This window comes from Psittacula echo (genome assembly GCF_963264785.1).
Source record: "Psittacula echo genome assembly, chromosome: 7".
Taxonomy (NCBI): domain Eukaryota; kingdom Metazoa; phylum Chordata; class Aves; order Psittaciformes; family Psittacidae; genus Psittacula; species Psittacula echo.
The window spans coordinates 13,085,171-13,110,485 of NC_137740.1; the positions used below are offsets into that span (position 1 = coordinate 13,085,171).

At 40.2% G+C, this 25,315-nt stretch overlaps 1 protein-coding gene across 1 annotated transcript; it reads right to left on the reverse strand.

Annotated features, from left to right (window-relative positions):
* Positions 1–352: 352 nt before the first annotated feature.
* Positions 353–25,282, reverse strand: CFAP57 (cilia and flagella associated protein 57; the record flags this gene model as incomplete). Its single annotated transcript, XM_080623035.1, has 22 exons — positions 353–564; positions 887–1,013; positions 4,689–4,832; positions 4,916–5,050; positions 6,011–6,127; positions 7,256–7,399; positions 7,806–7,964; positions 8,693–8,866; positions 10,039–10,229; positions 11,130–11,223; positions 13,302–13,457; positions 13,935–14,096; positions 14,512–14,685; positions 15,499–15,711; positions 16,206–16,319; positions 16,700–16,865; positions 17,561–17,700; positions 21,569–21,721; positions 22,660–22,831; positions 23,003–23,289; positions 24,729–25,045; positions 25,126–25,282. 22 exons carry the CDS (start codon positions 25,280–25,282, stop codon positions 353–355), a joined length of 3,708 nt encoding a protein of 1,235 aa, XP_080479161.1.
* Between the last annotated feature and the right edge of the window lie 33 nt (positions 25,283–25,315).

The window sequence follows — 25,315 nt, forward strand, 5'->3', positions numbered from 1 at the left end:
GAATTCTAGCAGAAAAGGTTTACAGAGTTTGACCAGCTCTTCTGAACTAGGACACATTATTTTTCAAGAGGAAGGTGCATACCTGTCCTAGCATGAAGGCTCAAAGATCAGTTTTGCACTAGCACCAATTTATTCTTTTTCTCTTGCCTCCTTGGCCTCATGGAAAGGGAAAGGGAAGATTCCAGGAAAGTAGAAGGGGAAGGAGTGAAGTTGTTGCCTTGCGTTCAGAGCAGTGAGTGCTGCATGAATGCTTCTAGTGGAAAGAGTATAGAATCATGGAAGTTTAATCTATGCTGCTGCATTTCTGATCTTGCCAGGATAATACAATAATGTAAGACATCCTTGAACTAGATCACTGTTGCTGTGTCTTGTGACTTCCTTCCAGATTCAGCTCAGGAAGATTTCCGGCTAAGAGGGGCTGAACTGCAGGGCTTTGCCCCTTCTCCTGGATTTGGTTTCTTAGGTATTGAATTTCTAGCTGCTGCATTTCTATGATTTTCTTATTTTCCTTTTCTGCATTCAGCCTCAGGACAGCTGGGCTGGGCAGCAGTTCACTGGGAGAAGCTAGAAGATAAAATCAGAGAGAACATGACAGAGTAACAAAGGTCCAGCTTCAGGATTCTTTGGCATAAACAAGGAAATACATCTTTCAGGGCTGAAGGAGTAGAGCTATATACCTATATATATACTGTACTATACATACTATACCTATACTATATATAGGTTGTAAAATATAACAGGTTTCACCAAGCAGACAAGCTTGGAGAGCGTAAGAGAACTGTTCACCAAGGACAAAAAGGGCTTCTGGAATCAGTATTGACAACATGAAAAACATACAAGAAGCACTATTATACTATATTATATATATTATTATACTATATTATACCTGTGTCTTGAATTCCTTCTCTTTTCTTGATTAATTTTAGTGTTGACTTGAGGTGATGTAGCTGGGTGAGGGCTGCCTTTAGTTCTTGCCGCAAGTCATTAATTTCCTTAATCAGGCTCATGTTTTCCTGCAAAACCAATACTCCCTATGAGGAAAAGCACAGGTACTATCTGGCACAGCAATATGTATCTTCATATCATTAGGAAAGCCACTGGACAGTATAGAATCAGTATCACAAGCAGAAAGTAAAGGGTAATCAGGACAGTACACAACATCTCAGATAAGGCCACAGTAGATTTGATACAAAACATGACAGTATTCAAACCATATTAGCTAAATAAACTAATATTTGTTTTGCTTTCCTAACTGCAGCTGCACTCCAAGGTATCCTGTTCCTTTCAAGTTTCATAGGAAAGCTCAGGTCCCTTCCTGGACTGATCCAATTAATTCAGAAATAATAGGAGGAATTTCCATTTCTCCCTCCAGCGTTTATTAGTTTGCTTTTCATTTGCCACTATGTGTCTGTTCACTTTTAAATTACCTGTATCTCCTTACTGATCTTCAAAGCCCTCTTCATTAGTTCTGACAGATATCACTTTCCAATATCCCTTCCAAATTATTAAGAAATATATAAAGCATATAGAGACTTGAGATATCTTCTGCTAACTTGCTGTTATGAAGAAAGGTTAGCTACGTATTAATCTTTTGTTCTTTTTTGACAATTTTCAACCCATAAAAGTTCAATTCTCTAATTATGTTTTTAAATAGCCTACCATAAAGCATCTTGCTGAAGGAGTTGTGAAAGTACAAGTGAGTGTACTCTGCCCATTGTTGCAACAGATTCAAAGGCTTCAGCAGAACCAGTATGGGTTAATGCTAGTTCAGGATGATAAAACTGTTGCTCGTGATGCAGACAGAGCAGCACAATTAACTAAATGTTTCTTTTCTGAATTCAAGAGAAGTGGAACTATATATTTGCCTCTTACAAAGACACTGAAATACTTTATCACATCAACAGCTAGTGCAAATGTTAAACAGTTGCCGTTATACTTGACCCAAGAATAGCAATGCTTTCAGCTACTTGTGGTGGGTTTTTATAAGTTTTGGAACACAGCATGATTCCAACCCATGGAACTTCATCATAAGTGGCAATATTTTAAAAAGATAAATGGCCCAAAGGCATGCTTTGGATATCTCACATAATGCCAGTCTCCAGCAATAGGGAGCCCACTAAACCAAGGAGATAAGAACAAGGATTAATGACATTTTCCTATGAAAAAAGTGTCTTCAAACCTTGTTTTTTTTAAATGCTAATTTTGGTTTATAGAGATAATTATGTTGCCATAAAAGATTTACACAAGGCATATCATTTGGTTCCTTACAGTATAAAGTATTGGCACCACACGTCTGAAAACTGGCGAGTAACAAAGTACAACACTTGTTGCAATTATCTAGGTATAGATGCACTCAAAGAGTTCAAGTTGGCAGCAACAACTTAAGGTGCATGTGTGCGGCAAGATACTCAATACTTCACACTAAGACAAGTGCACTAGCTCTGCTTTAGTTTCCCCTCAGCTGAAAGTCACTGACTGGAGGAAGATACTGGGATGTGTTAAGGTCTGAACTCGTTGGGCAAGAACAGTTCTTGCAGTGGTTGTGTGGGACTCTAAATGCAGCAGGAGCTGGTGAGCTCAGGCAGCCTACTCTGAAACCATAACATTTGGTTGACTCTGAATTGTTTAATTCAGGTCTTTAAACATAGATGAAATTTGACTGTATGTGTTTATCCCAGAGCTTGATCCTGAAAGGTACATGTGAAAAGACTGATTTCCAAGAATCAGTCAAGGTAATTTTCTTTTGACCAGCTTTCAGGGTTAGGTCACAGCATTTTTGTTTATGTGTACTTTAGTCATGAATAACTTTGTAAGTTCACTCCAAATGGTTGCATGCTGCTATCAAATTAAGATCTTCCCTTTCATCTATTAGACGGTGTAATACAAAGTATCTTGTATGAAGCAGCCTGGGCTACGTAGAAATGTCTTGTTTGGTTTTCTGGGTGCTAGAAGGCTGTGGTTGACACTGATAATAAATGCAAGGAAGATGAGGCCATCAGGTACAATTGCTTATGATGTCTGGATGCAATCTACAGCCTAGGAAGTCCCTTCAGTGCTGACTGTCAGACACAGGGAGAACATACTACAGAAAAGATCATCCTATTTTACATGCTTCAGTTCAAACAGAGTTACTTCGAGATTATTCAGTGTGTCTGTTCTTATGTATCCAAGTGACCAAAGAAGCCATTACAAATACAGAAGGCTGAAGAGAAAACTAATAGTCTAACAACAAGCAACTTGCCAATTGGTAAGACTAATTAAAATTATCTTGACAGTTTTAATCATCTGCTGCAGCAGTCACTAGTGGAATGTACCTATGAGTAGTCACTCAAAGAGGAATGCACAGCTCTGAAAATGTAAGCACAGGTGATGAATAATAGAAATACAGTGCTAGACGGCCATTGGAATGTCATTTACTTTTTCAAAGCAAGTCCTGACAGAAGTTTGTCTTAGCTGGTCTTAAAAGCCCCCTGAGAAGGATTGGAAGACCATGATAATTCCTCCTGGCTGTAAAGTCTCATTAATCTACTAGACTTCAGAGAACTGCTTTTTCTTTGAAGAAACCAGGCAGGTTAGAACCTTTGATATCTTCATCTTCCAGATGTTTTATTAATTCAGTTTTAATGTTAGGCTTACTGATCCAAGACATCAAGTATTATCATTATGAGCACCATCTGTCACCCTGTTCCAGCAAGGAAATTCTTCAGGTTATTTTCTGAAGCCATCTCCTTTTGTGCTAAAGGAAACCTCTAACTCACAGAAAGAATGAAAAAACCTTAAAACAAGGCCAGAGAAGAAGGTTGCTGCTGCCTAGACCTGGAGAAACACTATAAATACATGGCAAAAAGCAGATGACTTAGGAGGGGACTGGGGTCTAATGATTCCGAGGAAGCAAAATAAAATAACAATGAAGAAAGTGCTAGTGAGGGGAAAAGGAAATGCTGACTGAGCAGAAGGAGATCATGGTAAGAAGAGACTGTAAAAAGCTGTCCTCCAAGGGTGTTTGGTTTGGGGCTTTAGATCCTCTCACTCCAAATGAAAACAAATCGGATCTTTGGCCCTAGCAGTCACAAGTTTACCTTGTCTTTTAAGTAACAAAGTTTCTGGGCAAGAGATCTTTGTATGAATAGGCATGTTCATCATATGGTTCTGAACTTCCTTGCAAATCTTGATGTGTAAAGCAGAAAGTTCTGAATTCAGACCAGTAGGTGTGGGACTTTGAGGCCAAAAAAGTATTTTTTAAATACTTATTTTTCTTCCTCCAAAATTACCTCCTAAACACTAACACGCTGCAAATTCAGCCTGGCACTCAGACAGGTACAAACTGACTATAATGGCAATTCTAAATACTGTTAGAAATAAAATGCTTAAAAAATATCCGGGCAGCAGAGATTCTCCATCTCCTTTTATATCAGGGAGTGGGAGGTAAACAAAAAGTATCCACGAAACAGCAGCAATTTCTGACTTAAGAAATCTTGCTCTTTTTGTCCAGAAAACTATAGAACTTGAGTAGCTCAATGAACATTATCATTGAATGGAAGCACTTGAAAAACTTAGGAATTTCTGGTGAGAAGGAAATCAAAACTGTTTCAAAGTCCTAAGAAACCATACTGGTAAAGCTTCTAAAGTATCTTCAGTGCAGCTGCTTCCTTTTTCCCTCTCCATATCACAAGGAAAAGGCTTATTACCTGCATAATGTGCATGTAAGCACCTTGGTGGGTTTCCTGATTCTTCACCAACTTCTTTTTTAAAGCTGCCATATTCCTCTCGAGATACTCTCGCTGTCTCATGCACTCGGGCTGCAAATCTTTTTGTGCTATTTCAATCTCCTCCTGAGCGGGCACAGCATGTTGTCTTAGTAATTACACTACCAGAGAAATTCATCTGCAAGGAGAAGGTGAAGACCCCTACTCACCAAGTCTGATTCTTGCACGTACTTGATGTAGAGCTCACGAATCCCATTCTTCAGCTTTTTTGGTTCCTGAATGAAGCCCGCACAATTATGAAGGTCTGCTTTAAATCGTTTGATGAGAGCTTCCATATTTTGCTTCTGCAAAAATGATGTAGGTACATTCTTATTTGGCTCATGAGAGCACTCCATTATGTGCAATTTTCTAGGAAGTCTAATAGAGCTGGTGAAAGCTCTCAAATACTTTACTTCCACTTACTTGAAAAAAAAAAGTCATTAAAATAACAACTGGGGATATAAGCACTACATTTTGAATAGCAGTGATAAGTTTTAGCAGTAATAATAATCCAAGATACTTGCATTAGGTAATGTAAGTGCCAGCATCCATAGATCTCATCTGAAAACCAGTGGCTGACTATCATGCATGCTATCCCTTCACTGTCCTGCCCAAAACAACCTACATTCTTATTTAGAAACAACACGCAAACAGTTAATAAGAGAATCCAAGGCACTAAACACCTATCAGACACATGCACAACTTGATGATTTCACATCAAGATTGCCTTCTCCTTCTCAACTTGGTTTCAACCAAGGTCCTCTACCTGCTTCCTCAGTCCTGTACTGCCTGTTAAACTCCTTCCCCTTCAGTTTTCCTCCCTCATGTCTGATGTGTTTTTTGTCAAAGAGAAGAGTTCCTTATCTCCCCCATTAACATGCCCACCATTCATTTCATCTTACTAATACCTACATAAGTGATAGGTAGTAGCCTGTGTGCTGCTCCTGTTTAGACCAAGTGTTCCCAGATCTCAAGCTTGGGCAGCAAAGGACAGTGTGTTAAACATTTGCCTCAGTGGTCTGTTAAACCCTGGAGAATATGTGTTGATTGAACAAACTGACACATCATTAGCAGGATTTTTTAAACATCAGCTTTCTAAACTGGTTGCAAGCTTGAAAGTTTTTTTGTCTCCACTGTCTAAAGACTCTCCTGGTCCTTGGACACAGTATCCCTGAAGTACCTGTTTGCTCAGATTAATGCTTCTGCAGTGTTCTGTCCCCACAAACTTCATTATGTAGGACCTGTGCAGCGGTTGTACCCCATACCTTCTGCCTCTCCCTACGAATTTCATTATCAGTTGCCTTTAGTTTTTGTTGCAGTTGTGTGACGTTCAGCTTCAACTGTGTGCTCTCCTTGTGAAATTGTTCCAGCTCGCCCTCCATCTGAAAGGAAGCAGAAGGAGGAAATCAGGACTAAAAGGAGACGTGAAAAAACAACACAAAACAGGAAAACCAGAGACTGGAAACACAGGACTGAGGGAGTAGATCCCTCAACATGAAAAATTACAACATGAAAAAGTAAATTTTGGAACAACACTGCCCTCTGTCAGAACATACGGGTAAATACAGAAAAGGATATTTAACTCCCCTTTGAGTAACAAGTATTTAAGGGATGGGATGCCCCTTTATTTCTTTGAGCTGAACTGGAGCTTTGCTGTTCCATCTGAATAAAAACGTTTGCGTGAGATGGAAATTAAGAGTCAATGCTGGAAAGAGTAAGTGCAACAATAGGAACCACCTGATACTGAAAAGAAACAAATGCACTGAAAAGCTGTGCGTACTTACATAAAACACAGGGGAAAAAAAGTAATAAGGGTACTACAGCATTTACTTGCATAAGATGGTGACTAGAATAGAGGACAGGGCTTTCATCATGCTAGTCTGATGTACATAAAAATTGTTCATTAGTTCGCATTTTATTTAAAAGGCTTTTGTTCTGAATAAACGGATTTATGATAACTAGTAAGTCACTGATTAGCTGATCTAAAGCTACATCTATGGAGAGGTCACAGTAAGTGTCTATCATAAATAATTGCTTCAATGAATTTGCTGTAAGCTAAGTATGAATACATGCAATTTTTCCATGGATCAGCTGATGAACTGTTATTTGTCCATGTGCCTAACAGCAAAACAGAGTTATGTTTGCATAAATCTGCAACTTTTCTGAGTAAAGCTCACTCTCTCTTCCTCCATATCAGTAAACCAGGCACTGTCTTGCAAACTCTACCGGGTATGTGGACAGGATCTATTTTTAAGCTAAACTGATATTACTTGAAGCCTAGAATTAAATCTTGAAACAGGAGTTTAAATAACTGTGTTGATCACTGGTAGCATATGATAGAAAACTAAATATCAGCTATTGTGCACAAATATTTTTGCTAGCTGTAAAGATACTGAATCAATGCTGTGTATCCTTGAAAAAGTCAAGGAACAAAGAGGGTAGAATCTTCCATGGGACTTGCATTCAGACAAAGGACTTAGTAGCAGAGGCCAAATGAGAGTGTTACTCACCTCATAGATCTGCTTCTTCATTATTTTAATATCACTTCCACGTGCCTCTATTAGCGTCTTCAACTCTGCTATTCTGTGATCCAGTACAAACTTGCATTTTTCCAGTTCCTGGTTTTTCTTTTTTAGGTCATATATATGCTTCTCCTGGGAGAAACAGGTACAGATGTGAATCAGACACAGCATCTCAAACAGACCCGTAGGGCTAGGCGCAAATACGATAGAGGCAAGACCAGCAGTCACAGATCTAGTGGAAGACTGAACTTCAGTTGCACATCCATACAGATTGGGTGAGAAGGGAGCGGCAAATAATGCAGAGAGCCATCTACAAATCCCAGAACAGGGCATGACAAACTCAACATCCTGAACTTGAGCTCCCCTAGAAAGTCTTAGAATGTTAGCTAAAAACTAAAATCCCAAACTAAAGATCGCAAATTCTTTAAAACTGTTTCCAGTCATGTGATATTGCCACAACATGATACTATTAAAATAAATGCCTGTATTAAATTAAGAGAGGGTGATTTTGATCTCAGACAATTGTCCTGTTTCTCACCTTGTCTTGGATAGTGTCAGTTCTCTCTTGAATCTCTTTCTTCAGTGACAAGATGTCATCTTCCAGTGACTCAATGAAGCGTTGCAGCTTCTGCTGTGCCAATTTCATTTCCTCAATGCACTTGTTCCGCTCCTTGAGCTCTTTCTGTAGGCTGTTCAACTAGAGAGGCAAACAAGTAAGAACTTAACAGTCTCCAAAACCTGTGCACAACTTAGCCATCCTACTCTGCACGATACCTTGTATACAGTGTGAGATAAAAGATAGCTAAAAAACTATGATCTGATGAAGGAGCATCACATCACTTAAATACCTCTAACTCAAAAGGGAGTTGAGTATTTGTGTTTGCGTTTTCTGTATATTCTGACAGAATACTTACTGCACTAGAAGGAATCAAGGAATTTGCATCCAGGACAAGAAGGGTATGGTTATTATACCCAAGCATCAGCTTCAAATAGTGCTCAAGCCATGGAAAATTAATTTAAGGTGATCATTTGTCATACATCTCTAAAGGTTTCAAAAGTAGATGGGAAAGGTGCCTAGTTCATAGCTCTTCAGTACCCTCAAGATCACCGCCTCGGTACTAAGATCTGTGAAGCCAAGAAATTCAGAACCAACGAATGGTGTTGGTCAAACTGTAAGGACATATGAAGAAACTCCTGCTGCCTAAAAGGCAATGGAACTGAAGGCAGTATGATAAGCACACAGCTTCTTCTACCAAATATTCTAAACATTCAAACTGATACATGAAGGGGCTACTGTTCTCAGATAAAATGCCATGTATTTACAGATTAAATTAACAGACTAATTTGACATGTCATTCATCACATTCAATTCTTGGCTGTAAGTCTCCTAGTGCAGGTCTGATACTATCACAGAGTAAGAAATACCCTTTTATTCATGACTCCAATTTCTCCTTTCAGTTGCATGTTGGACTCCTTTTCTTCCCAGAGTTGTTGCTCATACTTAATTTTGATTTCCATGATTTCTTGGTCTTCATCTTCATAAATTTGTTTCTTAATTTCTTCATGTGCTCGAAGCTGCTGCCTCATATCCTCCTCTGTCTGCAGTTAAGGAAAGCAAACATTAGAGAAGACAATGAAGAAGGACAAAGAAGAAGAGGGTTCTTTATCTGTAACTGTGTATCTCCTGGGAGGATCTATATCTTGTGGATTTGTCAATTGCAGCAATGTCATTTAAAGTAACTTCTTAGGGGATTAAAGTAGCTTTAAAAACTGTTGTGACAAACATAAAAAAGATTTTTCTTAAAAAAAAAGAAAAAGAAAAAAGAATAATTCATTCTTAAGGCTTGGATGCTTCAGGGTAGGAACCTGGTCCAAACACTAACACCAGCAAACTTATTCTGGCTGCAGAAAATGCAAATATGGGTAACACTAGAGAATATCTTTTAAAATTGCTGTTTCTGATGCATTAGGTCAAATAACCACTCAGGTTTGCATCAGTCTCTGTATGCCTCTCACAGACATTCCTCACATTCTTTCCAAATTGTTATTGCAACATAGGGCTGCAAACAGAATGTTCGTAGAATTTATTGGCTTTAGATACATAGGTATCAGTTATCCAGTTATCCAGCTGCCTTTTGTCAAGCCAAGTCCTTGACCTCAATTTGCAGGAGTTTTTGAAGTACTCAGGGTATTTCTCTTTATCCCCCAGATTATGCCGGCAAGAACCTCAGTGACTTGGGAATGGAATTCACCATTTTAGAAATGTTATCTCTTCACCAGAACAAGGTGACTGAATTTTTCTTTCTTCAATTGGACAGAGAATTCTTCTTTTGGACAGAGGCCTTGGGTGACATGGTTTAGTGGGAGGTGTCCCTGCCCATGGCAGGGGGATTGGAACTAGATGATATTAAGGTCCTTTCCAACCCTAACTATTCTATGATTCTATGATTCTATAATTACAGTAAATGTATCATCTAGTCCACATCAATAAACAGGAATTCTGGGATCTAGGAGAAAAAGAGGTGAAGCTGAGAATGCCCAAGGATATCAATCTTAGCAGGTTGCTTACTCAAGGTATGAAGTGAGAGAAGTTGGTAACTCAGATGGCTTTTCCTTATTACTATTCTACCTGTCAACATACTTCCCCAAGGTTACAGGCAGATCAGGATTTGCATGGAGAGACCCCACCTCTGCTGTCTTAGGGAGCATTTTATCTTTGGAGTTGGAGATAAACTTGGTCAATAACTCAAACTGCAAATCAAGATTCCGACCTCTTTTAGCAGAACAGATTTCTCATTAAGTTTTTCCTCATAGTATTCTGTTAGTTCCTTCACAGCCTTGCTTTTGCTTTCTTCCAAACTGTGTAGTTGTTTCTCGTATTCCTCCTGCATCTTTTGGGATTTCTCATCCAGCTCCTGGTATTTCTCATTTTCCATTAAGAGTTTCTGATTACTGTCAGATTCTGGTAACCGAAAACATACAGAATAGATAAAACTAATAGAAAAGAGGTATATCCTATCTTTCTACAGTCATCAATGTCTTATTCTGTACTATCTTTTTGGCAGCTGGTTACAATAAGTTACACTAGATGCACTTCATCACTTTCTTCTTCAGATATACAGGGGTTTTAGACTCTGTGGACACATAAAAATTTACATCAGGAAGCCATCTCTTGAGTTTCCTGCTCTTCCTTTAACTTACCACTTCACTAATAATGCCTGTTCCAAAGCTACCATCCACTTTTCTTTGTTGTATCTCTGAATATCCTGCTATATCCCTGCTGAATGGTGGTTTGTTCCAGCTTTAACAAGTCTCAAACCTATACCAAGGTCTCCCACTCTGCTATTACAACAAATTAATAACAGCTAGTTTAGGCATTCCCTTGAGTTAACAGCCATGACAGAGCTGTATAAGCACAACTGCTACAGAGTACAAGTAGGAAATGGTCTCAGTTTTGGGTGGACTTGCTTTACGGTACTCATTTGCAGTATTTCTGTCTTATATTGTTTATGAATCTAAGGTCCAGGTATTTCCACGTTATGTGCATTGTATATTAGCCTCTTTGCCGAACTGTATGACTTCACTATCCTTGCACAGTCAGCTATAAGATAAATGAAGAAATTACTAATCTCAAAACTCAAACATCTAAGATACAGTGCCCATGTGCATGTTCTCATCATGGTCATGTGTATGTTTAGACAAATGCAGTTTAGACAAATGTTTGGTCTGTAATACCTATATGACATTCATGCATTTTTCCTTGGGTCCTTGTACTCTAGAAATCCCTCCCTGTCACATTACTTGCTATAAGTCTAATGCGCTTCCTCCAGATTCTAGTTACAAACACTTGTTACAGTCTAACCTAGCTTTTGCATCTCCCTGGCCTGTTTATCCATCAGCTCAGACACTTGCAACTGGTGTTGTCGTTCCTGGTTTTCTTTCTCTGTCTGTAAATTCTGGTGGAAAAAAAAAAAAGACAAAGACATTTTAATTTGAAACTAGGCAAAGCAGTGTCCGAATTGTTTGTGCTCTTGCCCATGTTGGGGAACACATACACAAAAGAAGTTATGTTTGAAATCTCTTGCCAAAATTCAGATGCCACGTGTCACTAAGCCAAGTTTTCCCAGAGATTAGTTTGTTATGGCAAGTTACAAAACTATGGAAAGCTAAAGGGAAGTAGCAAATGGAGTTCATATAATTGAGGGTACTGTACTATCCTAATCTAAGAAGAAAAGTTTGTGAGCTACAAAAGCCTCCACTTGTGTGTGCCTGCTTGAGAAGAATTTGCAGTTCCACAAATTGTTGTCCAGATATTAAAGTTCAGGCTGCTTCCTGCCTCATTTGAAGCAATCTTGAGGGCCTAAACCACTGTGATTTGCATAGAATGACACATACCTAAGCAAAAGCAAGTTTTGAATGCCATTTGCTTGGAATGTCTGATTACCACTACAAATGACTTAATCTTCTAAGAAATCACAAAGAACTGGAACAAGAAAACAGGTGAGAAATTTCCCAGAAAAGTTAGGAATTGTACCATAGGTACCATTTTTTCACTTTCTTCTCATAAAAACTCTGTGGGTCTTGTATAAGCAGAAACACTTCATTTGCCTGCTGGCCACAACTAGAAAGGTTAGCCCCAAGCCTGTCATTCAGTTTAATCTTAACAAGTACTGATACTTGGATGGAAAGTACAACTTGCCTACCTAGAAAACTTTTATTCACCTTCAAACTCATTTCCTTGCAAGCTTATAATCAACAAGCCTCAAGACGTTTCAGTGTAGCTGAGATTATTATAACTCTATGACAAGAGCTGAAGAACCACAGAACAGAAAACCAGCACAGATAAAAGACAGAGAATCTATAAGAAGTGAAAAGGTTTTATTGTAAAAGGTAAAGCTGTACAAAAATGAGGAGAAATATAAAGGTTAAAACTCAGGTTACTTAAATGCAAAAACTACAATGAGAAAAGCCAAAGAGCCTGAGGAACTTACTTGAAAAAAGCAGTAAAATGAATAATTTAACTTCCTAAAAAAAAATCAAAATCAGAAACCTGCCAGAACATTTGTAAGGCCAAAAGACAAGAAAGGTATAAAAGGAGCATCTGAGAATGACAAGACCATGAAATAATAAATCTAGTAAGTAACTTGACAAGCTTTCATACTGGAATCCTTCTTTATGTGGAGTCAAACTGAAATACTGCTTGAAAGGACTACGTACGACTCAACAAAATAATCACCAGGATAGGATAATATTAATCTAAAAGCTTAGAAAGAACATGAGGTTGTCAGAATTGAATCATGTGATATGTAATCTGTCATTTAAGCCATCTTACTGCCAGAGAAATTGTACTGCATCACTTGCCTTCTAACTCTAATAAGGGCCCAGAAATACAGCAAATTACAGGTCAGAAATGTGGTGTGTGCAACAGACAGATGGACAGAATAGAATGAACAGACATACATAAATAAGACACTGGGAAGAATTATTGTGGCTTTTGCCTTTCAGGGAACTCCTGCTTCATGACCACAGAGAAATCAATAAATACATAAACAGAAGAAATCCAGGGAATATATTTTACTTCTATTTTCAAAAAGCATACAAGGCATCTCAGCAGATGTTCTCAAAAATGTTAAGCAGCCAGGGCACAACAAAGGCAGCATTTAGAAGAATAATTGTAGGATCTTGCAGCAGCTGCAACTTTATATGTGATGGAGCTTTTAAGCCGTGGTCCCATTTCTACTCAAGGGTGATAGAGCTTACTGGTCCTTGGTCCCAGTCAGCATTTATTGCTGGAACTGTTTTTATATAAAGATACTTGTAGGCTCCCTAGGATAACTATTGCATCCTGTTGTACTTACAAGATAGTTGATTCAAAGGTAGATTCATGCTTTACAAATATCAAGAACATCTGTATTGGAAAGGAATGTGTCATTTTTCAGATGCTTTATGGCATTCATACATATATAATGCAAGCTTGGATACAACCTTTCAGTGAAAGATTTCTTGGTATTTGGTTCTGAAATATGATTCATACCTGGTGTTTGGTTTTAAGGGAGCTTATTTCCTGAGTGAAATTATCTTCTAATTCCTTTATTTTTTCATTATAGTACATGTCCTTGAGACTTAGCTGGTAATAATTTTCTGTCTGTAGCTCTTTTACACGAATCTGCAGGTCCAGCATTGCCTGACTCTGTTAGAACATGGATAAGACGACAGTATTAACAGAGAGATTATTTGCCTTTAGCAACAGCTTGTTAAGGATATATTATTTACATGCATGTATTTATAAAAGACAGCCTTTGCAGAGAATTTACAGACAGACAGACCAAGACGACGTTCCAGAAGGTTCCTTTGTTATCTTACAAGATGGTTTATAGAAATGCAGCTTCTGACTTCTCTACTCCATTAAAACTGCCTTCAAGAGATTCAGAAAAGTATTAGAGAAAAGTCTAAACCTTTCTCCACACTCACTGTTCATACAATGCAGTCTGCATGTTAACAAGCAGCTGCAGCTACTTACTGTAACCTCTTTTATGACGAAAGGCATGCAAGCCCTTTTAAGCAGAAGGCCAAATAGGAACAGCTAGTCACAAACATCATGCAAATGTAATTCATGAGCTGTACACTAGGAATTCTATGGTTCATGTTCACAAGTTGCTCCACCTACCTTCTCTTTTATATCTGACCTCAGGATCAACACTTCCTCAGCATACTCAGCTTCCTTCGGCCATTTCTCTGTCCCACCTCCTTTCTCATATACCTTCCAGATAAATATAGAGCCATCCTCTGAGGCAGTCAACAGAAATTGGTCATCATTTGTTATGGACATCTTAGAATGAAAAGACAACAAAATAATAGCAGAGACAAGGAAGAATAGAAGCAGTTTGATTTTATTCCAAATTTTATTCCCCACCCATATACTCCCTGTCATTTCTATCACAATTCTGTGATTCTATGGTAACTTTATCTTCCTCTTTCCAGAAAGACCTATATTTTAAATTTCACCATCAGAGAAATGCCATGTTACATATCCTGGTGCAAGCCACTTTTTAGCCAACAACAGCTTATCCAGTGACATCTATTTCTAGGGAGAAGACTTCTATGAATGCTGTAATATTCATTCTCCATGTGGAGGCTCAGCCTCATTTTTAACAGTTTTATTATGCTATGAAATGCGAAGGAGTTTCAGTGCTGAAGGAGATGTGCAGCCTGTAGTCCAGGGAAAAGAAAGTACTCTATGTTACCTTTGTAACAGCACCCGCATGGGCCTGATACTCATTGAAATCCATTGTCAAAGGTAATGGGTACTTCATAGCTCGAATTGTCCCCAGAGATGTACCAACAAATACCATGTGCCCAGAATAAGAAACAGCTACTGCAGTATAAACAACACCAAAAGCAGGCACTGCATGCTGGATCTAAAAAAAAAGACAAAACAAAACCACCACACAAAAGCCTCACATTACATTAAGTTCCCCAATAGTATTTGATTAGCTATTGCATGAGCATTTGTCATACCTCTGTCTGCAGCAAATAATGCAGTCAAAAGAATCGACATGCCTTTAGGAGTAAAGCCATAACTATCATTAATATTAAGCTTTACAGATACACACAATTTCAAGCCAAGTTCCACACACTGATCACTTCTGAAAGATGTAATGGTTATTAAGTACAATTTACTACTTTTCTGGACAAAAAAAAAAAAAAAATGCACGTAGCCTACAGTAGGAGATGCAATATACTTAGATTTCAGCAAAACTGTAAGTACAAGATTGCTAAGTTAGTTGGTTAGCGGGATTAAAAGATTTCTAGGTAAATAGAAAAGTAAAATTTTTTAAAGTATTTTTTTAAAATTTAAAATTAAATTTAAAATTAATTTAAAATTAAATTAAATTTTATTTAAATTTATTTTTATTTTAATTTTTAAATTTTAAATTCTTTAAAATTTATTTTTTAATTATTTTTATTTTAAATTTTAATTAAATTAAATTAATTTAAATTTAAAATTTAAATTAAGTAATTTTTTAAAGTAAATTTATAAAAATACAAAATTACAGTAAAATCTCAGGTTTCATGATAAAGGACACAAGAACACAAGAAAATTGTCAGTAAATATTGTGGCTCTCAAAACCTGACTGATTACTGCTTACCAAATGAATGATGAGAAAACCAAAGCACTACTGCCCTCCCCCAAAAAACTTAGCAAAATCCCAAAGTCCTTGTTAGCTCACCGAAGACTCTGAAATTTCTTTGAGAGTCTGGTCAGATCCAACAGCAAAGATGACTTTGGCATCAGAAGACAGGTCAATGCTGCTGTACCTGCAAGACTTGAGCACACAGTCTGTCTCTCTTTCACCTGTCGACAAGTTCCACTCATACACAGCACCATGCGTGTCACAGGAGATAAGTTTAGCATCATCTGCACTCCACTTAACTGAATGTATCTGGCAAAAGCAAAACACACCAAGGAGCCTGATATGTAGGTTACAGACACGCAGTGTGGAGTCATTTTACTGGTAAATCCATGTCAACTTCTTAATCTTACTTCTAAGTCTGACTTAAAAACCCCTGGATGTTTCTCAAGTAATTATATTAAAAAAAAGAAAAAAAGAATCAGGAGCAACTACTTTATGAACCCACTGCCAGGGAAAAGCTCATTTCAACAGTGAGTAGTACATTTCATTTTTATAATTTATTACTAGGATATTTTTCCTGGTTCAGCTACCTGCCAATCACTTTCAGTTTAAGAACAGACTCTTTAGATGTATCTAATACATGCATACATTAACTTCTGACCAAAGAAAACTGACTTTTGAATTTCTAATTTTAATTTTTGGGCCCATTTCTGATCCAAAATTGTACTTTACCTTTTCAAAATGCATCTTATGAACTAGTTCATACTTTAATGAGTTGTATTGCACAGGATTTGTTTACTGACCTTCCCACTATGTCCTTTCAGATTATTAATATTCTCAAAGGTGATGCTGGAATAAATTTCAATCACATTTCCATTAACTGCAGCAAAAAGATGTCCTCTGCTACTGAATGAACACTACAAAAACAACATAACCACCCATTACTGCAGATGCATGGGATAAAAACATTCATGAATTGAATTCCAATGACATCACCTAAAATCAGAATGTTACACAAAAAGAAAACTCCATGACATAATTAGCCTCTTACTGCTTTATTAATTGGTACTTTTTCCTGTAAAATTCAGTCCTTGAGCATTTCTGAGCAAACTATCCCTTCCTAGGTGCACATTACACATCAGCCTTCAGGCTTATTTTTCAAGTTAAACTCCTTTTCTCTATGCTTTGATATCCTAAATCCTACTCGTATCTGTTAGAGAGGTTTCTATCTTTTGTTATATTCTTTGCCACTCTGCTTCTTATAACTCCTCTATTTCATTTTTGCATCACTCCTTACCTCTCTACACTTTATCACAGCAAGCTCCTTGAAAACATGCATGTCCTCATACAGTAGGCTTATAAATCGTAGTTTGTCAGAAAATCCAACCAAACAGAAAAGGCCAGTGGGATGAAGTGATACTGTGTATGCTTCCTCCCAGTATTCCTTATACAGCTCCAAAGTGCTGAAAGAGAAAACCACCATGCAGTATGGAATAGTACAAACTTCCTGCGCATGCAAAACGGGACATTATCTGGCCCAGCAAGGACACCTGCAGGTACAATCTGACTCTGCCTTGTCCTTGAGAAAATGTGTTGTCATTCAGTTAAGTAATCATCACACAGATGGTAGAGGAAACAAAGGCAAATCTGAACTTTCTCATTCATGGAGAAAGTGTGGAAGTCGCAAGAGCAAATCCTTATTTACTGCAATATGATTTAGAAGGTAAATGAACCGCTGACTGCAAACCTGCACAAATATTTCTTCTCAGATTTGTTTTTCTCCCCCTCTCCTCCCACAGAACTTTAAAAACTAGAGTCATTTTGCTTAAGAACTATGGCTATGAAGCAGCAGATGGGACAGCAGTAACTTAAAGCAAAGCTGAATGAAACATTCCTGAAGATTTTTTCCTCAATACACATGAGAAGTGTGACACAAAAATGGCTTAATAGAAAAGGCTTTGGAGTCTTCTGGCACTGGTTTTAAAGGCACTGCATATTCACACACTCTAAATAATGTCAGTAAGACCATTTACATCCCACACCACACAAGAATTTTACCAAAACAACACTCTTCATTCATGGGAGATTGCTGCTGTTGCCTGCTAAATACAGTATACAAAAAAGCAAAGGGTAATAATAAACACAAACAACTCTTTACTTTGTCTGGTAATTCCAGATGCGGACAGATCTATCCAGGGAACAAGTGGCAAGAATGGATTTCCAAACACAGATGTCCAGACCAGTAATGGAAGCAGAATGCAATGGGAAAGTCAGATATTTAAAATAAGCGATCTTCTCCTGAGAAGCAATGAGAACATAAAAATTCACAAATATTTCACTACAAGCAGTAAGTCAGTTAAGAAATCTATCATCACTCTTTGCATGCAGTAATCAAATAGATTTGAGGAAACCACTTACTCCTTTCAGTGCACAGGTCTGAACATAACAATATTGAAAACATAACAATGTTAGAATCAGTTTTAACTTTATAATTAATAATCAAGAAAAGTGATGAGGGGGAGATACAGGCTCCACAGTCCTCATACACTAGTGAGAGCAGAACGTAATTTTAGATGTCCAAAGAAATGCAAGTTGGATAAATAGATAAAACTGGACCTGCAAGAATTCATTTAAGACCTTCTGGCAGGACATATATTTAAAAACAATCAAGTGCTGAGTGATAAGCAACTTAACCAGGATGTTTAGTTAGTACATCCTGAAGTGAAGCACCAATAAAATTTTAGGCTACATACAGAAAAAGGACTCATAACTACAACCCCCCCTCCTGTGTCCATATACCTGTACACAGAGAAGGTATTTAACTCCAAGCCAGTCTATTCCGTGATAATACATTTATCTCCTGTCTTTTTATTATTTAATTCCTTCAGAGTAGGGAATGTTTTTCATTATGTTTGTCCTTCACAAACAGGTTTCACTTCTAACTAGGACTTCAACCACTACTAGGCATCACAGAAACATGGTGGGATGGCTCCTACTACTGTAATGTTGGAATGGAAGGTTACAGGCTCTTTAGAAAAGACAGGCCTGGCAGGCGGGGAGGGGGAGTTGCTATTTATGTTAGGGATAGGCTGGAGAGTATGGAACTCTGTCTGGGGACGGGTGAGCAGTTGACAGAGAGTTTGTGGGTCAGGGTTAAAGGAAGAACAGCAATGGGGGACATTACTGTGGGGATCTGTTACAGACCACCTGATCAAGAGGAATCTGCGGATGAAGTGCTCTACAGACAGATAGGAAAAGCTTCATGCTCGCAGGCCCTTGTTCTCACGGGGGACTTCAAGCACCCTGTCATCTGTTGGAGGGAAGGTACGGCCTGGCACAAGCAATCCAGGAGGTTCCTTGGTTGTGTGGAAGACAACTTCCTTCTGCAAGTAATAGAAGAGCCAATAAGGAGAGGTGCCATGCTTGACCTGGTGCTCACCAACAGGGAAGGGCTTGTTGGAAATGCGATGCTCCAGGGCAGCCTTGGATGCAGCGATCATGAGATGAGTGAATTCAAGATCCTCAGGACAGTGAGAAGAGAGTGCAGTAAGCTCACTGCCCTGGACTTCAAAAGAGCAAACTTTGGCCTCTTCAGGAACCTGCTCAGTAAGGTTCCATGGGATATAGCCCTAGAGGGCAGGGGGACCCAAGACTGTTGGTTGATATTCAAGGATCACCTGCTACAAGCTCAGGAGTGTTGCATCCCAACTAGAAGGAAGTGCAGCAGGAGGGTTAGGAGACCTCCTTGGATGGATAAACAGCTGCTCAGGAAAATTCAAAGGACAAAAGAGGCTTATAAAAGGTGGAAGCAGGGACAGGCAGCCTGAGAAGAATACAGGGATGTTGTCCGGGAAGCTAGGCACCAGGTTAGGAAAGCTAAGGCACAGTTAGAATTAAACCTGGCTAGGGATGTGAAGGATAACAGGAAGGGATTCTATAGGTAAGTAGCGAATAAAAGACAGACAAGGAACAATGTAGGCCCCCTCCGGAAGCTATCAGGAGAACTGGCTACCCTGGATTTGGAGAAGGCTGAGGTTCTTAATGACTTCTTTTCCTTGGTCTTCACTGGCAAAGGCTCTGACCACGCCACCCAAGTCTTGGAAGGCGAACGCAGGGACTGTAAGAATGAAGACCTTGGGCCCACTGAAGGAGAGAATCTGGTTCGAGACCATCTTAAAAACCTGAACGTACACAAGTCCATGGGACCTGACGAAATCCATCCGCAGGTCCTGAAGGAGCTGGTGAATGAAGTTGCTAAGCCACTGGCCATCATATTTGAAAAATCATGGCAGTCAGGTGAAGTTCCCAATGACTGGAAAAAGGGAAATATAACCCCCATTTTCAAGAAGGGGAAAATGGATGACCTGGGGAATTACAGACCAGTCAGTCTCACCTCTGTGCCTGGCAAAATCTTGGAGCAGATTCTCCTGGAAGAAATGCTAAGGCACATGAAAAACAAGGAGGTGCTTGGTCACAGCCAACATGGCTTCACTAAGGGGAAATCCTGCCCGACGAATTTGGTGGCCTTCTATGATGGGGCTACGGAACTGATGGACAGGGGCAGAGCAGTTGATGTCATCTACCTGGACTTGTGCAAAGCCTTCAACACTGTCGCTCACGACATCCTTGTCTCTAAATTGAAGAGACATCAATTTGATGGGTGGACCACTGAGTGGATAAAGAACTGGCTGGATGGTCATACGCAAAGAGTTGTGGTCAATGGCTCGATGTCCAGCTGGAGACCGATAACGAGTGGTGTCCCTCAGGGATCGGTGTTGGGACAGGTCTTGTTCAACATCTTTGTCAGTGACATGGACAATGGGATTGAGTGCGCCCTCAGCAAGTTTGCCAATGACACCAAGCTGTGTGGTTCGGTTGATACGCCGGAGGGAAGGGATGCCATCCAGAGGGACCTTGACACGCTTGTGAGGTGGGCTGATGCCAACCTTATGAAGTTTAACCTTGCCAAGCGCAAGGTCCTACACCTGGGTCGGAGCAATCCCAAGCACGGCTACAGGTTGGGCAGAGAAGAGATTCAGAGCAGCCCTGCGGAGAAGGACTTGGGGGTGTTGGTTGATGAAAAAATGAACATGAGCCGGCAGTGTGCACTCGCAGCCCAGAAAGCCAACCGTGTCCTGGGCTGCATCAAGAGGAGCATGACCAGAAGGTCGAAGGAGATGATCCTGCCCCTCTACTCTGCTCTCGTGAGACCTCACTTGGAGTATTGTGTGCAGTTCTGGTGTCCTCAACAAAAAAAAACATGGAACTGTTGAAACAAGTCCAGAGGAGGGCCACGAGGATGATCAGGGACTGGAGCACCTCCCGTATGAAGACAGGCTGAGAAAGTTGGGGCTGTTCAGCCTGGAGAAGAGAAGGCTGTGTGGAGACCTCATAGCAGCCTTCCAGTATCTGAAGGGGGCCTACAGGGATGCTGGGGAGGGACTATTCATTAGGGACTGTAGTGACAGGACAAGGGGTAACGAGTTCAAACTTAAATAGGGGAAGTTTAGATTGGATATAAGGAAGAAGTTCTTTACTGTGAGGGTGGTGAGGCACTGGAATGGGTTGCCCAGGGAGGTTGTGAATGCTCCATCCTTGGCAGTGTTCAAGGCCAGGTTGGATGAGGCCTTGGGTGACATGGTTTAGTGTGAGGTGTCCCTGCCCATGGCAGGGGGTTGGAACTAGATGACCTTAAGGTCCTTTCCAACCCTAACTATTCTATGATTCTATGATTATTTTAGAGTCACATGAGATTCCCATGGCTGTCCCACCTTTACCATTGCATTAAAAATTCTCTATGTTACAGTGGAGCAGAAACTATTACGTTAAAATTCTCTCTGTTAAAAGTCCCTCTGTTAAAGACTTGCTTAACTAGTTCCACACTTACTCAACTAGTTCAGCACCCTTAAACACTTAACAGTGTCCTCTCTCATTCTGCTGAATAACATCAGGTATTCATATGGAGGGATAGTTGAGCAAGGGGCTGCTGAAATATAGCTCTCAGAGAAGCATGCAGAACTCATCATATCATGAGCTTTAAGGGTTCAGATGCTATTTGATGCTATTTATGAGCATGCATTATAGAAAGTGACACTGAACAGCCTGTGCCATTACAATACCTCTTACTGGCCATTAGCGATGTGGAATGTGATAGGATTGCACTCACCTTCATGAAATCAGTGGTGAGCATAGTAAACACGTAAAGCTGATTCTTATGTGTGTTAACAACCATTGTTTCCTCGGAGGGGCTGAAGCATATACATATAATGTTCTGTCTGCCTGACTTTTTTGGATCACTGCTGAACCGGTCCTTAGGAAGCTGCAAAAGACATGCATCCCATGGGATATTCCAGGTCTCCATGTTTTAGTAGTAGGCATGCACACACACACACACACAAACTTTTGCTGTAATGCTACTGTAATAAGCATATACTTAGTATCAATGAGAAAACTTCGATATTTTATAGTACCTAACTACTGCAAGGCAGGGAACAGAGGACAACATAATTTAATTGTATTTATAGCATTACAGCTGAAAAAAGTATCAGCAGACATTTCAGCAGTAAACTTAAGCACTGCCTTAAACACAACTGAAAATTGTAGCAGAAAAACATTGAGAAAATAGCTAGCAAGTGTCAGAATGAAAACTGCCTGAAAATTTTGATGTCAGAGTAACAGTTCTTTGCAATGTATCATTCAGGTTGATAAGCCTTATTACAGAGTCTCGTACATAGGGAAGATCTGACCTCTGAGGCCCAGAGTATGAAGGCTTGACCAGGTCATCAGAGCTAAATGTTCTTATCCAAATAAGTCTATGCATACAGCTCACTCTGGAACAGTTATAAATCTTACTGGATTACTTAATAGTACAAAAGTCTCATAAATATCTGAAGAGACACAAACTTTGCCTTGGAAAAAAAATAAGCAGACCAGTTCTTCAAAATTGATGTAGAGTACTTCTTAGCTCCAAGAGTCTCCATAAATAAAAGTTTCTTAAAGCTTTCCTGATGTCTAGCAGCCTCAAAGCAGATTTTAGATGAGGGAACATGCAGAGTTACCTTACAAAATTCATTGGTCACTGCCTTTCAATGTGACCTCTGGCAACTACCTTCCTTTCAATCAGGAGAGTTAGTTAATGCTTAAAATGTAATTTAGAGGTGTGCTAAAAATTATCATAAATAACTGTTTGGAAGTACCCCTCCCCTCTAAACAGGCCTCTGCTGCATTATTGCCAGGAAAAGCTTTTTTTCTCCCTACCCAGATTTCTTGACTCTCCTCGTAGAGTTCCTTTCCCTTGGTCTTCTCAAATAGCAGAACAATTCCTGGGCTAGATGAACATGCAAATCCTTTGGAATAAGCTGCAATTGCAGATATTTGAGGCAAAGAATCCTGTTGTGAACCATTATCAACACTGGCGCCAACAGAACAACTGCAAGCAGGAAATGTGTAAAGACTTAAGAATACTGAAGGACAAACAAAAAAATGCTTATCAGCAGCAATCAAAATATTATTCACAAACTAGACAAGAAGGAAATAAGTGAATGGCCTGCAACTAATCTGCGTGAACAAGCATGAGATTATTAGTATTTAACAGATTTACCACTCATATTCTGTTGTTGTTGCATCTTCTTCTAATTCCCTGTGTGGTTTTCTGTACTCTACACTTGTCTCCCAGAGCAGATCTCCAGTTTCAAACACGATAAGTTTGCCTGTGTCAGTGCCGCATATAACTTCCTCTTTGGACAGCCAGGTATGGCACAAGTAGTTTTGTGGCATTTGCTTTTCTAAATTCATCTGCTTCAAAGTTCCTTCACTGTACTTAAAAAGTTTAAAAAAGCAATTTCCAGTGAAACAAACCTGTGCATTGTCTAGAGGACTAAAACTCACCTATGGAACAAAAAGAGAGAGAAAATATTTTATACAACTATATTCACAAATAGGCAAATATGATACTTGTTCTGAAGACTTTCAATAATAGATACAGGAGAACAAAGAAGGGAAGAAGTTTCTTAGAAACATATAGGAATACAGAAAAGAATAAGAAATAACCATCATAACCACATATTGCAGTTTCCCCCCTTTCAAAACAGTGTATATAAATTTTATGTATTATGAATATGTTAACTCTATTAAGCTGCTATCTGAATCACAATGCAATACCAAAGGGAAAGCTGTCTCTGACTTTCAGGATTAAATGCCAAAAGTGAGGCAAAAATACGTCTTTACTGCTGATTAGCATGTTTTTTTCTTCTAGTGGCAAGCTTCGTGAGAAGTGGCACCACTCATTCCTAAAGGCCAGGAATAAATTATTTCTGGCATACCTTGCCCATTATACATATTAATTCACATAATTAGGTGTTTATTGGTGGAAAAAGTGGGATAGCCATCTTAATACCCAACACGAAGGATAGCAGGGGTAGTTAGATCTCATTTTTTCATGCTTAATGAGACTTTAGACAGTAGTTGTCTTTCAAGTCACTCTCCTCCTCTTAGAAATTGAGTTCATGAAGTCAGTAGTTCACACAACCTCTCCGTGTAGCTGTACCCCAGAAAAAACAGCAGCTGGGGTCCAGCCAACCCAGGTACTGAAAGCCTCTTACCTCCCTGCAAGAAAGATACTAAAAAGGGCACCTAAAGAAGGATGCGGGAATTGTTTGAGTGCCATCAGCCTGCTTCCAGGCACTCTTCCTGGGCTACTACTCTGGTCTGCCCATAGGACAGACTGCAGGAAGATGTGTGCTATGCCTACTGAACACAGACAATATATTTAATGAGTGTTTCTGCAGAGAGACAAAGGACATGTTGCACACACACTGGCCAGTTGTACTGGCCCCACACCATAGATCTCATGTGATGTAAGAGACAAGGACATGAGAATGTCCATTTTGGGTCAAAAGCAAAAATTTATTTAGCCCAGTGTTCTATTGCCAAGGAAGGCCAACAGCAGATGCCAAGAAAGGCCATGGAAACTACATAAAATCTACAGTGTGGAGCCCACTCCTTCCTGTCTTGCCCTGGATAGAAGCCATATGGTCACAGGAAATTGTACTGCGCACGTATCCTGCAGACTGAACTCACGTCCTGCCTGGCACCCAGTACTTGTTGGACTAAAGTTTGATCTTTTTATCCACGTTTTTGAAAGAGTGCAATAGGCTCCCAAAGAACCAGTCAACTGTGAATCAAAATGTTAAACATAAGCCGCAGAGACGCTGGCCCAGCTCAATTGTGGAGGTGTTTGCGTGCATCCCCGAGGCAAGGCTGCGGGGATCCGAACGGCCTCGGGGCTCGCGGGGTGTGCTGGAGTCCGTGAGAGCCGCCACTGTTACCTGGCAGACGCTGCTGCCCGGGGCCTCAAGGCGGACAGCAGCCATCAGCCGCTGCTTCTTCCAGAGCCAGTAGGTGAGGTGCCCCTCGGGGGGGGCCGTGGCGGCCGCCAGGTACTGACAGTCGGAGGAGAAGGCCAGAGACACCGCTATACGCTCCGACAGCCCGGTGGCGGACAGCGTCCTCCGCCGCCGTGCCGGCACCGACGACAGGTCATATACCGTCAGCACCGGCTGATCCGCTACCGTCTCTGCTGCGGCCAGGTACCGCCGATCGGGGCTTATGGCCATCGCCTGCGCGCCCCGGGTCTTTTCGCTGCCTGCGGGGAGGAGAAGGATCAGGGTGGGCCGGGGCCGGGGCTGGGGCTGGGGCTGGGGCCGCGGTCGGGGTCGGGACCACCTGGGATGAACTTGTGCCACTTCTGCTTGAGGTGGAGCTGGACGCAGCCCGCCCCCACCGCGTGCAGCACGACCTGATCCTCCAAGAAGCAGACGCCGCCGGCGACCCCCGGCCGGCAGCCGAGAACGGCCACGGGCTGAGCCACCACAGCCGACATTGAGCTGCTGCTGCCGACGCCGCTGCCGTCGCC